The sequence below is a fragment of the Molossus molossus genome, unplaced genomic scaffold (assembly GCF_014108415.1).
Source record: "Molossus molossus isolate mMolMol1 unplaced genomic scaffold, mMolMol1.p scaffold_m16_p_1, whole genome shotgun sequence".
NCBI lineage: Eukaryota > Metazoa > Chordata > Mammalia > Chiroptera > Molossidae > Molossus > Molossus molossus.
The window spans coordinates 157,001,317-157,016,956 of record NW_023425344.1 but is presented as its reverse complement, the minus strand read 5'-3'; the positions used below and the strand labels follow the sequence as shown (position 1 = coordinate 157,016,956).

The following is a 15,640-nucleotide window of genomic DNA, read 5'->3' as shown; positions in this document are numbered from 1 at the left end:
GAGAGAGAGAGAGAGAGAAACATCGATGTGAAAGGGACACATCAAGTCGACCCAACCAGGGCTGGGGACAAACTGCAACCGAGGTACATGCCCTTAGCGGAACCGAACCCGGGTCTCAAATACAGCCCTGGCCAGTTTGGCTCAGCGGTTAGAGCGTCGGCCTGCGGTCCGGAGAGACCCGGGTTCGGTTCCCGCTAAGGGCACGTACTTCGGTTGCAGTTTGTCCCCGGCCCTGGTTGGTCGAGCGGGTGGCAGCCACTCGATGTGTCCCTTCACGTCGATGTTTCTCTCTCTCTCTCTCTCCCTTCCTCTCTCTCTCTCCCACTCTATCTCTACAAAAAATGGAAAAATATCCTCGAGTGAGGATAAAAAAAAAAAAATCAAATACATATTTTTGCGTAATGTATTTAATATAGATTCAAAATAATTCTATTTTAGATTTATCATGTCGTGTGTTGTATTGCTTCTTGCTGTTTTTTCAAAGTAGTTTACAATTATAAATAGACATCATTGTTCTCACGATAAGGCAGTAGTTTCTGGGTGAAATTCTTCAGGGAAGCCAAGACACGATATTAATACAGTCATAAATTACTCTTCTCTTTCCCTGGCCGGTTTGGCTCAGCGGTTGGAGCATAGGCCTGTGGACCAGAGAATCCTGGGTTCGGTTCCCGCTAGGGGCTCATACCAAAAACAAACAAACAAACAAAAAGTTAGTCATCTCTTAACATCAACAATCTGCTGCTTCATGATCAGAGAGGTGCTGATAACTCCCCTCCCCCTCCTGTATCTGCCTTTCAAATAACATAGATGCAAAATATATTAGAAGTTGTGAAAGGCCCCATGCCACCAGATTTTGTGTCATTCTTTCCTGGGACCAGGGTGCGAGTCATTTTTTCCCACAGCTCTCAGCTAAATAAAAGCTGTGAACAATGAAGCTATTACCTCTTCCCTGTGAGCCTGTTTCCACTATACTCTTCACAGCTCACTTTATACTAAATGAACCTCTTTTCCATTGTTCTTAATTCTTTCCATTCCCCTCCCCCGCTTGTGGATCTCCTCCTACTTTCAGAAACTTGAAGATGATGTCCTTACAACTTTCTCTCCAGTATCCTCAAATGATCCAGATATAAATATTTTAGTGCTTTCGCCAGTGTCTTTCTGATGACATGCGAGTGTTTGCACTGGTTCCTTATTTATAAAGCTGTATGTTCTGTAACGCTATACTAGCTAATGAACTCTCCCAGAACAGTTGACATGGAGAAAAAGAGCCGATTACGAAGGGAAATATTTGAACCCATCTTCTCTGTGATCTGATATTTAAATTGCAGAGGAGGGAGGAGACGGAGTGGGGATGGAAAGGAATGGACGGAGTGAGGGCGGAGCTAGCCCAGCATATAAAACCAAACGCGAAAGGGAAGCACGTTCGTCGGTGTGTGCCTGAGCGTCTCCTACCACCCAGAGAGATGGGGCCGTCTGCGCCGTGAGCACGGAGCTCGGAGCCGGGAAAACAAGGGCAAGAAGACAAGCGGCACAGAAGAGGACATCTGGAAAAATCGGAAGGCAGAAGACCACGAGGGGAAAAGAAACCCATAGCAGGTGGAAACAAGATCCAGAGCAAACCAGTTGGATCCACAGTTGTTTTTCTGCAAGAGAAGTGCTGGAGGATTGCCCTTTTCCCCTTCAGTTAATGAAAAGTACTTTTTCCCTCCTGAAAGAAAACGTTAAGGGGAGGTAAAAAATCTGTTTTCTTAAGGGAAGAGCTGAGGGAAATCCAGACTATCTCTTTTTGAAGCGTCTGAAATAAGCCCCTGCCTGGTCCACATTGCAGAACCATCCTGTTTTCTGAAGATCCACATCCTCCCAGAATTCCAGCCAGAGTAGCTGGTACAGTTTTATTTTTGTATTTAAATATCTGTGTCTCTTCTTTCCCCTCCCCTTTGACAGCATTTTCCTTATTTGTAAGCACGAGTGACAAGAAAGTGTGATACAGAGTGGAAATATTTTCAATTTTCTCTTTTATCTGCCTGTGTCTTTTTGAAGAGGGTAGGGTGGTCCTTATTTTGGAAAAGGACATTTTCATTGGAAAGGCTCGCTCTGTAAATATATTTACACCCATTCATATTTAGAAAAAGAGAACTCTTTCGGAGGTTGAAATCTTACTGAGAAAGATGGAAAAAGGAGCCAGGCAACGAAACAACACTGAAAAGAACCACCCAGGTGGGAGCGAGTCAGAGACTGGGTCCGGAGAGGGTGGAGTAGCCCTGAAGAAGGAGATTGGATTGGTCAGTGCTTGCGGTATCATCGTAGGTGAGTGCAATTCCTTCTCCCACCCACCACCTTTCCCTCCCCCTCTTGGTGGCCCTCCTGTGGAAACGTAACCCCCTTCTAAAGTACTATTTTTGCTTCCTATTCCTGTAGAAAATGATTGTCAGTCACCTGTGCTGTAACCTACCCCGTGCTGGGCAAGTTTTGTCCAAACCAAGCTGAACAATTTTGTCTAGCGCTCACAGAATGGGCCAATAGGGATCACACACCTGGCTGATGGTCAGCATTGCCTGGGAGCTTGTTGAAAAAATACAGGTCTTCTGGCTCCCCACTTGAAGGTTCTGATTCAGTAGGCTTAAGGTGGGGCTAGGGAACCTGAATTTTAACAAGCTTTTATGCAGCCATCTCTTCAGTAGGCTCTAGACTAGACTTTAAGACATATTTAGTAGATATTTTGTTTTGTGTTATATGAAATGATGGGCCTATGGGATACGTAATAATAAAAATAGTTACAATGCCCATAATAACACCTTGCCTTTCTAGAGCTTTTCACCTTGTGCAGCACGTTGTGAAGTGTATGTGACAGGGCTTTTATTCCCATTTCACAGATGAGAAAATAAAGGAGGAAGAAGAGACAGATTGTGTCTTTCTGTGAATGTATAGTTTATACTAGTTGTCTAGTGAAGTCTCCCTATCGCTTCACCCTGTGAGGTTCTTAAAGGACCGGGAGTAACTAGAATGTGGAGTCAGGGAGGAACTGATGGGTAAAATGCTTCACAGCTAAAAGGCTTTGAAGCTGGGGAGCCTGGGTGTCCCTGAGACAGGCCACTCCCTGGTCCCCAATGCAGGCCACTTCAACGCCCTAACTGTACTCCACTCAGCAGGGAGCCTCAAATATGGCTTCATCTCTAGAAAACACCTCCTCTTTCCAGAGAGGCCCTGGAGATAGATGACAATGGTGCATTACTGTTATTTCAGAGGATGAGAGTTTCTCCTGCTGTCTTTGGCAGAGGACTTTACCTTCTCTCCGTGGAAAGGGGTGCAGGACAGGCTAGGTATGCTTCATCTCTCCAGAGTCCTTTTTTTTACCCTCACTAGAGGACATTTTTACATTTATCTTCAGATAGAGCGGGAGGGAGAGAGGGGGGCAAGAGAAAGAGAGAGAAACATCGACGTGAGAGAGACCCAACCAGGGCCGGGGACAAACGTCAATGGAGGTACATGCCTTTAGCAGGAACTGACCCCGGGACTCTCTGGTCCATGGACCAATGCTCTAACTGCTGAGCCAAACTGGCCAGGGCTCTCCAGAGTTCTTTTTGAAGGCTTTATTGTGTCTTGGTGCACACAAACCAGTTTGGATGATCCACTGGTCCATTTGTGAGCGCAGAGATATTTTTGGCACCTGTGCAGTAGTGACACTGGAGAACACCCTTGAAATCAAATAAAATCAGTAAAGTATTCAGATAATCCTCTTCACCTCTACACTCAGACTTCAGTGATAATGTTATCTCTACCTTGTTTTTAAAATAGAATCCCACTTTATCTAATTCTCTGACTCTGGGATATTTTTCTGGCATCTACTGTTATTAGAAAAACAATGTTATTTAAAAAAATATAGTCATGATCTAAATCTCTCATTACCCTTTCCTTGTCTCTCCTTCATCTCAATTACTCAAAAAATGAGATCAGCAAAGTGCTCAATAAGCCAATTTAAGGTTTATAAATAGCCCAGAGCCTGTTATCTTTTTCACCAGTTTGACTGATAGGATTAAGCATTTTCCTCCCTTTGGGGTGGTTCTGATTCATACACAGATGTGTACACCCACATGCACACAAGCACAACTGCCTTCTTCCTGCCTCAGCTTTGCTCACCCACCCCCTACGTATATGCAGGTTCTCCAGGGAAGAGGATATTTTCCTGTATACTGAGGTTGGTTTGTCTCTTTCTTTAACATTTTTCTAAGACTATGAAGAAATGGCAGTGTTCAGGTATAAAAAGTACAAATTGAGTGAATGTTACTACTGACTTGTCCACAACCTCATGGATGGCAGTATGGTAAAAAGAGAGACCAGGTATGTGATTCAGAGAAATTGGGATATTTTTCCAAAGTAAGAGAATCCTTGTAGTCACTAGGCATTATTCTACATTTAAGCTAGGATGAGATGCAAATTTTCCCTTTAGGATGGTATGGGAGCAAAATCCATTTTGCTTCCTCTCCTGCATGCTGTTGAGTTACAAATGTGTTGAGCAGCTGCCTTGTCCTTTTCTAGAGGAGTTTCTAAGGGGATGACAGTTATTCAAGTTCTGTCAAGACCAAATGCAAAAATAGAAATGGTGTTTTCTACACAGAATTCGGTGATCTGATGTTCAACGTCAACACTGGAAAATATAGAATTAGAAGGCAAAAAGAGTAAGCATCCTAAGTGAATCAGGTGATGCAGTATGTGAAAGTAGCAATTGTCCCACCAACTCTATCTATCTCATACCCAATTGACTTAGAAGGATAAGTGAAACTATATGCCATACAAACTCATAAAACTTCATTCACAATCATCATTGATGATCTAAAGTAGAAATAACAGAATGGCAGATGCTATAGAATATAAAATGAATTAATAGAAGACCTATGCCCTAGAGTTCCTTATAAGTTCATTGGGGAGATGAAATTCATATGCATTAAACAGAGAACATTGAAAATGCATGATATAATTGAGTTGTGTAAGAGATGAAGGAAGGCAAAGTTAGGTGAATGATGGGAAGCACAAAGAGAGAGAGGTTCTCAACCAGAACTAGATTAAAAAGCATCTTGAAGGATGTGAAAAAAGATGGAGTAGAGAAGATGATTTCGGGAGATTTTATAGGTAAAGGGGCAATAACTAAACTGATTTCTTTGAGAGAGAAAAAAAAAAAGTGCCTTATACATCTGAACCTTTAGTGCTTAGCAGAGTGCCTGACATAGAACAATTACTCAAATGAATGTTTAATTTAATTGACTCTTGGAGGAAAGTCCAAAGATAGTAGTAATAAGTGTTTATGTGAGGGGCTGTTGGGAACCTGGCTAGAAAATCTTTAAGCTAGGAATAATTTCATCAATTTGGACAATTAGGTTGTTCCACTTTTTTTTTTAGATCTTCACCTGAGGATATGTTTTTTCATTGATTCTAGAGAAAGAGAAAGAAAGAGAGGGAGGGAGGGAGAGAGAGAGAGAAAGAGGAAACATCCATCAGTTTGCCTCCCTTACGCACCCTGACCAGGGATCAACTTTGCAACCTGGGTATGTGTCCTGACTAGGAATCAAACCTGCAACCCCTTGGTGCATTGGATGACGCTTTAACCACTATGCACACCAACCAGGTCAGATTGTTCCATTTTTATTCTTTAGCCTCACCTTTGCCCTAAGCTAAACAAGCTATTACTCTCCATGTACTTGGCTAAGGAAAACTATTGGCAACAGATGAACTTAGATTTCTCTAAAGAACTCTGGAGTCCTCACAAAATGTGAAGGAGCAGCAAAACCCAAAGCTACTGTTAATAGCTATCATTATGAAACACTTCTCGTCTAATTACCTAACATACATTATCATATTTATCCCTCACAATAACCCCATGGTAATCACTTATTAACCCCTCCTCCAGATAAGGAAATAGAGGCTCAGAGGGATAAGCAACATGGTGACGTTCACACAGCCAAAAAGTATGGAAGCCAAGATTCAAACTTAATGCTTGTCTGAATCCTGAATCGAGCTCTTAAACATTATTCTCTGCTATTTCTGTTTTTATATCCTGAAAGGGGTATTTTCCTTTAGATCCTGGACGGAAGTCCTTATTCTTTTTTTGTTGTTGTTAATCTTCACCAGAGGATATTTTTCTATTGATTTCTAGAGAGAGTGGAAGAGAGAGAGGGAGCGAGAGAGAAGAGAGAAGAGAGAGAGAGAGAGAGAGAGAGAGACATCGATGTGAGAGAGACAGTTTGTTTCGGTTGCCTCCCAAACGACCCAGACTGGGGCCGGTAATCAAACCCAAAACGCAGGTACGTGCCTTTGACTGGAATCGAACTCACAACCCTTCAGTCCTCAGGCTGACACTCAAATGCTGAGCCAAATCGGCCAGGGCCTTATTCATTTTTATAGATGAAGCAGTCAGTGCTGTATTCCCAGAGAGGAAGTGTCCCAATGTAAAGAAGAGTTGGGCAGTCAGCTGGGGTGGAAGAAGGTAATATTCCTGGTGCAATCACAGGAAGACTTGGTAGGGAGCCTGAGGTGTGTCAGCTCAGCTGCTGCAGGATCTGGCCAGCACAGAACACATGCCCGTGAACTCTCCCACATGCACACCATTCCTCTGTGGACCAGCAGTCTTTCCAACTATGGAAGAGAGGCCCAGAGTTCCTGGCTATTTAGGTCACTTGATACCAGTTACATATTTAGGTACATTCCTAAAATCTAGGTCTGAAGGCCTCCAGACCAGCTGCAGAGCCTAAAGAAAAATATTCATACTATGTCAGACCATTTTGTTTTTCATACAGTGTGTATTTATGGGGGATCTTGACCTGTTTGCTGCAAAGCAGTAGTGGATGCAGGTCTAGCTACTAGACCACTCTCTCCAAACTAAAAAGATGTTTAAAAACAGTATCTATTGAGCCCTAACTAAATGTTACCTCCTATACTATAAACTCCTCCTATACTATAAACTCCTTAAGTATATTACCTTATTTAATCCTGACCACAATCTGGTGAAAGTAGATATTATAACTATTTTGTATTTTAAATATGGGGAAGTTGAGTCACAGAGCTGGTAACTTGCCCAAGGTCACACAACTGATTACTTTGATAGTCTGACTCCATTTTTTTGGTTGTTGTTTTAATCCTCACCTGAGGATATTTTTTCATTTATCTTCAGATAGAGTGTGGCCGGGCGGGGGAGGGGGGGAGGGACACTGATGTGTAAGAGACACATCAACTGGTTGCCTCCCAGACGACCCCTCAACCAGGGCTGGGGGCCAAACTGCAACCAAGGTACATGGCCTTGACTGGAATCAAACCTGCAACTCTTTGGTCCACAAGCTGACGCTCTAACCGCTGAGCCATAGGCCAGGGCACCATTCCCCATTTCTAAATGGTAACCAAGAGAGGAGAGAGGGAGGCTGGAGAGTATTGTGTGGTGGAGGAGTGGGCAATGGAGGACCATAACCCAGAGGTTGGAGTCTGGAAAAATCAAGGGTGTCTGATACTAAAAAATTTGAGGAAAAACTTTTTGTTTTATTTTATTTTATTTTTTAATTTTAATTATTTTTATTAATTTATTTTTGTTACAGATGTTTCTCCTTTTTCCCCCATTGACACCCTCCTCCCAATCTCCCTCACCCTGCCCCATTCCCAGCTTTGTTGTCTATGTCCATTAGTTACGCATACATGCATATAAGTTCTGTGGTTTATCTCTTCCCACCACTCCCCCTTCTGAGGTTTGTCAGTCTGTACCCTACTTCTATGTCTCTGGTATAAGAACGAGGTGGAATAAGGCGGTGCAGAGTCTCCAGAAGTGCAGGTTTATCGGGAATCAGCCTGCTGGACTACCTCTAAGGAGAGTCGCTGCAACTGGCTTGTACAGATTGGGGATTTTTATTTATTTATTTATTTATTTATTTATTTATTTATTTTTATCCTCACCCGAGGACATTTTTCCATTTTTTTGTACAGATAGAGTGGGAGGGAGAGAGAGGAAGAGAGAGAGAGGGAAACATCGACGTGGAAGGGACACATCGAGTGGCTGCCACCCGCATGACCAACCAGGGCCAGGGACAAACTGCAACCGAGGTACATGCCCTTAGCGGGAACCGAACCCGGGTCTCTCCGGACCGCAGGCGGACGTTCTAACCGCTGAGCCAAACCGGCCAGGGCCAGATTGGGGATTTTTAAACTCAGGGCTGCGGGGGTGGTAGTTCAGCCAAGGAGATGTGGTCATCTTTGATTGGTCGGGCCTGGGGGCTCCCGAGTTCTTGATTGGTCGGGGGCTGGGGTCTCCTGAAACATGTTTTTCTTGTCGAGGGTCAGTTTTGCGGTTTTGGGTGGGTTAGGGTGGGTTAGGGTGGTTCCATCACCGCCTGACTGGAGTGATGGGTTTTGGTTTTCTGGAATGAGAGGCTTAGGGAAAGGTTAAACGATAAGAGTGATGGGTTTTGGTTTCTTGGAATGAGAGGTTTAGGGCAGTAATATGGAAGTTAAGAGCTAACATTTGGGTCTATTTTCTTCATCAGTTTGTTTTGTTCATTATATTCCACAAATAAGTGAGATCATGTGATATTTGTCTTTCTCTGCTTGGCATGTTTCGCTTAGGATAATACTCTCCGGGTCCCTTCGTGTCTTCTCAAAGTATAAGAGATCTTTCTTTCTTACAGCTACATAGTATTCCATTGTGCATATGTACCACAGCCTTTTAATCCACTTATCTATTGATGGACACTTGGGCTGTTTCAATATCTTAGTTATTGTAAATAGTGCTGCTATGAACATGGGGGTACATATATTCTTTCTGATTGGTGTTTCAGGCTTCTTAGGGTATATTCCTAGAAGTGGGATCACTGGGTCAAATGGAAGTTCAATTTTTAATTTTTTGAGTTAACACCATAGTGTTTTTCATAGTGGCTGCACCAGTCTGCATTCCCACCAGCAGTGTACTAGAGTCCCCTTTTCTCCACACTCTCTCCAGCACTTCTTGTTTGATGATTTGTTGATGGCATCCATTCTGGCAGGTGTGAGGAGATACCTCATTGTTGGTGAAAAACTTTTTTTAAGGCTACTTGTCAATAAAAATGTTTGGCTATAATATGACCACACTGAAATGGGACTGGGCTAATTTGGAGACTTTTCAAGCCCAAAAGATTTTCAGACCCATGTTTTACAGCACTTTAGAAGATTGTATATTTTAGTCTTTAATATGATACATTAGCTTTCTAATCCCCAACTTGTCTATTGGATGTTAATCAGGGGGATGGAATACGAAAACTGCTTCTTGAGTTTGTACTTCAATTTTTTTTCCCTACGTGGAGATATTAGGATTTGGTTCATTCAGGATGAAAACAAGTTTAAAACTCTCATTGTTCTTAAAGAAAATTCTGAGACAGAAGACAAGGAGGCTTGTCAAAACACACACACATCTTGGTGAACAAAGAAAGGCTATACCCAGCAGCATAACAGTAATAATGAGTAGCTACCATTTACTGAGCACTGCTGTGCATCAGACATGTAGTACCTGATCAGTGCTTTATTAATATTCTTATCTAATCCCATGAAATAAGTAGGGCCATAAAAAGGAAGGGTTTGAGTGAATAAGTAATTGGGCAATGGCAGAGTCGGGATTCTCACCCGACTCTATGAGGGCACTGGGCTTAATCAAAATGCTCCACAACATGGAGCTCAGAATGGCTGGGACCAGGGATCCTGTTACATGCTTCCTGCCTCCAGCAACCAGGGAATTCAAGGATCAATCAGGTTGAGCCTGCTACCGGCAGGGCTACACTGTGTTCTCTCAAAGAGCAGAGTTATACAGATGAGTGACAAACAGGAGAGGATCAGGGCTGGAGAAGGAAAGTAGGAATCCAGCAGGTGAAAAATTGTGTCTAAGAAACAGAACCAAACAGCCCAATTTTATTTAAAAAAATGAGTGTGAGCCAAAAAACTTTATTGATTACATTTTATCCCTCATCCTTTGTCACAGTAGCAAGTCTTCCCACTGTTTTGCTCCCTGCCTCAAATATTCTCAGCATTAGCAGTGATTTCCAGGGAGAGGGTTTCACAATACGCCTTAAGGTGTTCAGGGCAACCTCACACTGAGCTGCACCTTGTGAAGGCAGATACCCAGAGAGAGTGCCATTGCTGCAGAATTATTTCTGTACTTTTCTCAACTATAGATAGATTTTAACGATGCCTGTTTGTACATCTTTGAAATGCATAAATGCTTTAGCTGCTTTTTTTTAGGGTATAATTCTGCATAAGGTGTTTAGTAAGCAACTGATATAGCAGGTCAGGTTGCCTCAGGGAAAAGGAGGTATTTGTTAAGTGGGCCCTGGTGCTGGAATTAGAAAGTGTATAATAAATTTTTCCATGACTTGTGTCAATGTATTGTAGAAAGGGAGGAACTATCCATAATATAACAGAGTAGGAAGGGCTTTGGAGATAGAATTGGGTTTATAAACTGCTTCTCTATTTACAAGCTTTTAACCTGGAACAAGCTGTCAGTTTACTTACCTGTAAAATTGAAGTTTCTTATGGAGTATTAAAATAAAGCCGGTGTCCTTTCATGTTCAATAAATGTTAGTTTTTTACTCTCCTTAAGCTCATCCCCTACCACCCCCACTTCTCCTCCTACCCCAACCCAAACACACACATTCACTAATTCTGGTTCAGAATTTTTTATTAGCCCTGGCCAGGTAGCTCGGTTAGTTAGATTCTTCCAATCTGCCACAGTTGTGGGTTTGATCCCCGGTCAGGGTACATACAAGAATCAACCAATGAATGCATAAGTAAGTGGAATAACAAATCGATGTTTCTTTTTTTTTTATCCTCACCCCAAAACAATTTTTTTGCATTTATCTTCAGATAGAGCAGGAAGGAGAGAAGAGGAAGAGAGAGAGGAACATCGATATGAGAGAGATGCATCGAGTGGTTGCCACCCACACGACTCCATCCGGGGTCGGGGACAAACTGCAACCAAGGTACATGCCCTTAGCGGGAACCGAACCCTGGCCTGTCTGGTCCGCTGAGCAACCGGCCAGGGCACAGATGGATCACAAATCTCTCTCTCTCTCCCGCTCCCCCCACTCCAATCAATTAAAAAACAATTTTTATCCTCATCCGAGGATATTTTTCCATTTTTTGTACAGATAGAGTGGGAGGGATAGAGAGAGAGAAACATCGACGTGAAGGGACACATCGAGTGGCTGCCACCGGCACGACCAACCAGGGCCGGGGACAAACTGCAACCAAGGTACGTGCCCTTAGCGGGAACCGAACCCGGGTCTCTCCGGACCGCAGGCCGACGCTCTAACCGCTGAGCCAAATTGGCCAGGGCTAAAAAACAATTTTTAAACACTAAAAAAGAAAGAAAGAAATTTCTCTGTACCGCAGGCCGACGCTCCAACCGCTGAGCCAAACCGGCCAGGGCAAAAGAAAGAAATTTCTATTAGACTGACCAGGTGATGAAAAGTGGCCAAGTCTGACTACTTATCAACCAGCCAACGCTTTTTCTTTTCTGTCTGTTGATTTGAGTCAACTTACTCATCAGCATCCATCTTGTGCTTCTCCTTCTCCAGGAAACTTTTTCTGAAGTGCCCCCAGCAGAGACCTTTTTTATTCCTAATGCAATGTCTTGTCATATCTTACAATAGCACTCATGCAACTTATGCTCCCCCTAGTGTTGTCAGCTCTGTGTCCACATACATGTCTTCACTTCTCTACACAATTCCCTGATGTCAGGAACTGAGTCTTGCTCATTTTCATATTCCCACATTTTCAGTCTGGCACATGGTAAGTGCTCAGAAAGTATTTGTTGAATAATAGCAATCAATCAAAAACAAATCCCAATGATGTGAATATACTTGATGCTACTGAACTGTACACTTAAAAATGATTAAGATGGGCCCTGGCTGGTTTGGCTCAGCGGTTAGAGCATTGGCCTGCGGTTCAGAGAGACCCGGGTTCGGTTCCTGCTAAGGGCACATACCTCGGTTGCAGTTTGTCCCCGGCCCTGGTTGGTCGTGTGGGTGGCAGCCACTCGATGTGTCCCTTTCACATCGATGTTCCTCTCTCTCCCTCCCACTCTATCTGAACAAAAAGTGAAAAAATGTCCTCAGGTGAGGAGAAAAAAAAAATGATTAAGATGGTAAATTAAAAAAAAAAAAATTTTTTCCTTTATTGATTTTAGAGAGAGGAAGGGAGAAGAAGAGAGAAACATCTATGAGAGAGAACACTGATTGGCCACCTCCTGCATGCCCCCCAACTGGGGGATCGGGCCCACAACCTGGGCATGTGCCCTGACCCGGAATCGAACCCATGAGCTCTTGGCACGTGGGTGGACGCTCAACCACTGAGCCACACCAGCTGGGCTAAGATGGTAAATTTAATGTTATGTTGTTTACCACAGTAAAAAAGAAAGTTTAGCTTAAAAATGAATCATTTCACCCTGGCCGGTTTGGTTCAGCAGTTAGAGCATCAGCCCATGGACTGAAGGGTCTCAGGTTCGATTCCTGGTCAAGGGTGGGTACCTGGGTTGCAGGCCCCCATCAGGATTGTGTGGGAGGCAACCAATTGATGTGTCTCTCTCATGTCAATGTTTCTCTTTCTCCCACTTCCTCCCTTCCACTCTGTCTAAAATAAAAAGCAATGGAAAGATATCCCTGGGTGAGGATAAATAAATAAGTAAAAACAAGTTATTCCCATAAACAATATCTTTTTGTGCTTAACTTATTGTCAACTCTCCCCTGGGGATGGGAGAAAGGTGCAGAATTGCCCCTGGATGAGAACCACTGAGGTAGACAAACCCTTTCGAGGTTGGCGCCTGGTTTTCCAACCAGACAGGGAGACGCTAGAGGCTAGATGTAAACCTTTCTTTAATGGGAATATTTGAGGGCTCAGCACTCTTAGCCCCTCAGGCCAGGATACCTGTCTTTCAGTGGCTGGTGGGTAGTGGTTGGCTCCTATTTTGTTAAAAAGTCCATGCGTGAAAAAGTGCTTCTCAATTACCTTTTAAAACAAGTGTGTACAGACTGGGTGCTCAATAAATACTCTTTGAGAAGCAATTACCTGTTGTCCGCCCACCTGCAGCATCTAAAAATTATACCTAGACAAGCAGACAAATGACTCAGAGAATACTTCATGGTCCTGGCTCTACAGTGCTACTTTGGAGCCAAGCCTCAGATTCTTCTAGGGATGGTCTCTATTCCTACTGCTGTAAATCCTAGCATTTTACAGAATATAAAGTGTTCTCACACATATGTGATCTTTGATCCCCGACAACCCTATGAAGCAGGCAGGGCAGGAACAATTATTTCCATTCAGCAGATAAAGGGAGGGACTCTCCAAAAAATGCAGGTGACATGGCTTATGAATGGCAAAGCAAGGACTGAATGACTCCTCCAACTCTAAGTCTCACTTTTCAGTAAGAAATTCTAGACAGCAGAAGCCTGCAGCACGCTCCACATCTGTGGTAGATGGCGACTCCTAGGGCATGTGTCAGAGTCTTGATCTGTTCTCACCCTAAGGGAGCTACTTGTCCAGTCTTGATGGGAAAGTGTATACAAGGTGAGAAGCATGGTGAGCTTCCAGGTCTGCTGTCAGGATCAAAGCCCGGCCTCAAGCTACTAGACCCTGCTTTCACACACTCCTCCAGTCCTGAAAATCCTGAGATCCTCCTGGCACTTTATGGGAGAAGCGCAAAAAAGGTTCACTTCAGCTTTCTCTGGACATCGTGGAAATGAACTGAACCTCCGAGCCCCAGGAGGAGCTCTGGCTAGATTTCAAGACTAGCATAAGTTTGCAAGGAAGGCGAAAGCCTTTTGGATCTGAGGGTCTTTGAGGCATTAGAAGTCTGTAATTCCATGTCCTAGGAAATTCTTTGATGGCTACAGCATTCCAGTGTGGACAGGCCTGGATGTGAGTAAAGCCTTTAATAGGAGTCAGTATTAGCCCACAGGTGGGGAAGTTAGTGGTTATTCATGGTAAATGTAGATTTTCTCAATTCCGGCAATTTTTCTAGTGAAGACTTGCCCACTGACACTAATTGCCCCTTTTTACTTTATTTTTTTATATTTTATTTTTAATGTGAATATTTTCAGAGAGAAAGGAAGGGAGAGGGAGAGAGAGACAGAAACATCAATGAGAGAGAACATCAACCAGCTGCCTCTTGCATGCCCCCTACTGGGGGTCTGGCCTACAACCTGGGCATGTGCCCCAACCCGGGAACCAAACCGGTGACCTAGTGCATGGGTCGATGCTCAACCACTGAGCCTCACTGGCTGGGCCACATTAGGAATTTGATCAGGGAACATTAAAATTTCTGTAAGACTAGAGCCCTGGCCGGTTTGGCTCAGCGGTTAGAGCGTCGGCCTGCGGTCCTGAGAGACCCGGGTTCGGTTCCCGCTAAGGACGCGTACCTCGGTTGCAGTTTGTCCCCGGCCCTTGTCGGTTGTGCAGGTGGCAGCCACTCGATGTGTTCCTTTCACATTGATGTTTCTCTCTCTCTCTCTGTTCCTCTCTCTCCCTCCCACTCTACCTGAACAAAAAATGAAAAAATGTCCTCTGGTGAGGTAAAAAAAATAAAAATAAAAAAAATAAAATAAAATTTCTGTAAGACTAGAAAACATATGTTTATGCAAACATATTTCAAGGGCTGAGTAGTCAAACTTCACGATGAAGTTTGTATCTTAACACACTGGTGTATAGACAGTTAATGAATATGAAGTCAGAAATCTGGGCTTCAGGTCTCAGCCTCTGCTCCTTTACTACCACCACCACAGTATGAAGCATGTAAGAGTTGGAAGCTATTTGGTTTTGAAGTCAAGCAAAATGGGGATCAGAATAGCTGGTCTACCTTTTCTGAACTCGGACGCGCACCCTCCAGACTCCAGCGTGGGGGCAGCAGCTTGAAAGGCACCAGAGACATATGGGGAAGAACTGAATTGTTTGGCATTGGAGCAAGGGCTGGAGAGGCGGCTTTCTCCTGGACAGACGTGCTGTCAGAGGCCTTTGTTCCTTTGGTGAGCCCTTCCCTGGGGCGGCAGACAGCCGCCACATCTGGGACTCCATCAACCTGGCTCACACTCTTGGCCCCTTTTTATTTTTATTTTTTTTTTTTTTATCCTCACCCGAGGATATTTTTCCATTTCTTGTACAGATAGAGTGGGAGGGAGAGAGAGGAAGGGAGAGAGAGAGAGAAACATTGACGTGAAGGGACACATCGAGTGGCCGCCACCCGCACGACCAACCAGGGCCGGGGACAAACTGCAACCGAAGTACGTGCCCTTAGCGGGAACCGAACCCGGGTCTCTCCGGACCGCAGGCCGACGCTCTAACCGCTGAGCCAAACCGGCCAGGGCTCTTGGCCCCTTTTTAATGGAGTGGTTTCTTGGCTTTTCTTTGCCAGAACAAGCCAAGCTGGTCCTCATTGTACAGGCATCCTCGGACTCATTTTTCACTAAAGAAGATCTGTGTGATAATATTATTTTATTAATTGAGGTGGATGAAAGAGAGGGTTGAAACCCTGATCCCTAGTACCGTGGCTATACAAGAGGGCTAGGTGTCTCATTCTTGAATGGCTTTATAGACACTGAGTCTAAGAGTGAAACAATGGAGGAAAAAAACCCCACCTTAATCAACTTTCTTCCAA

General features: G+C 43.9%; 1 protein-coding gene across 1 annotated transcript in view; it reads left to right on the top strand.

Annotated features, from left to right (window-relative positions):
- The first annotated feature begins 1,443 nt into the window (after positions 1-1,443).
- The window catches only part of SLC7A8 (solute carrier family 7 member 8), a 51,442-nt gene continuing 37,245 nt past the window's right edge, over positions 1,444-15,640 (top strand). Inside the window, exon 1 of the mRNA XM_036263848.1 lies at positions 1,444-2,307. Within this exon, the coding sequence (XP_036119741.1) occupies positions 2,169-2,307 (139 nt within the window). The 5' untranslated portion in view covers positions 1,444-2,168. The remainder of the gene's footprint in view (positions 2,308-15,640) is intronic.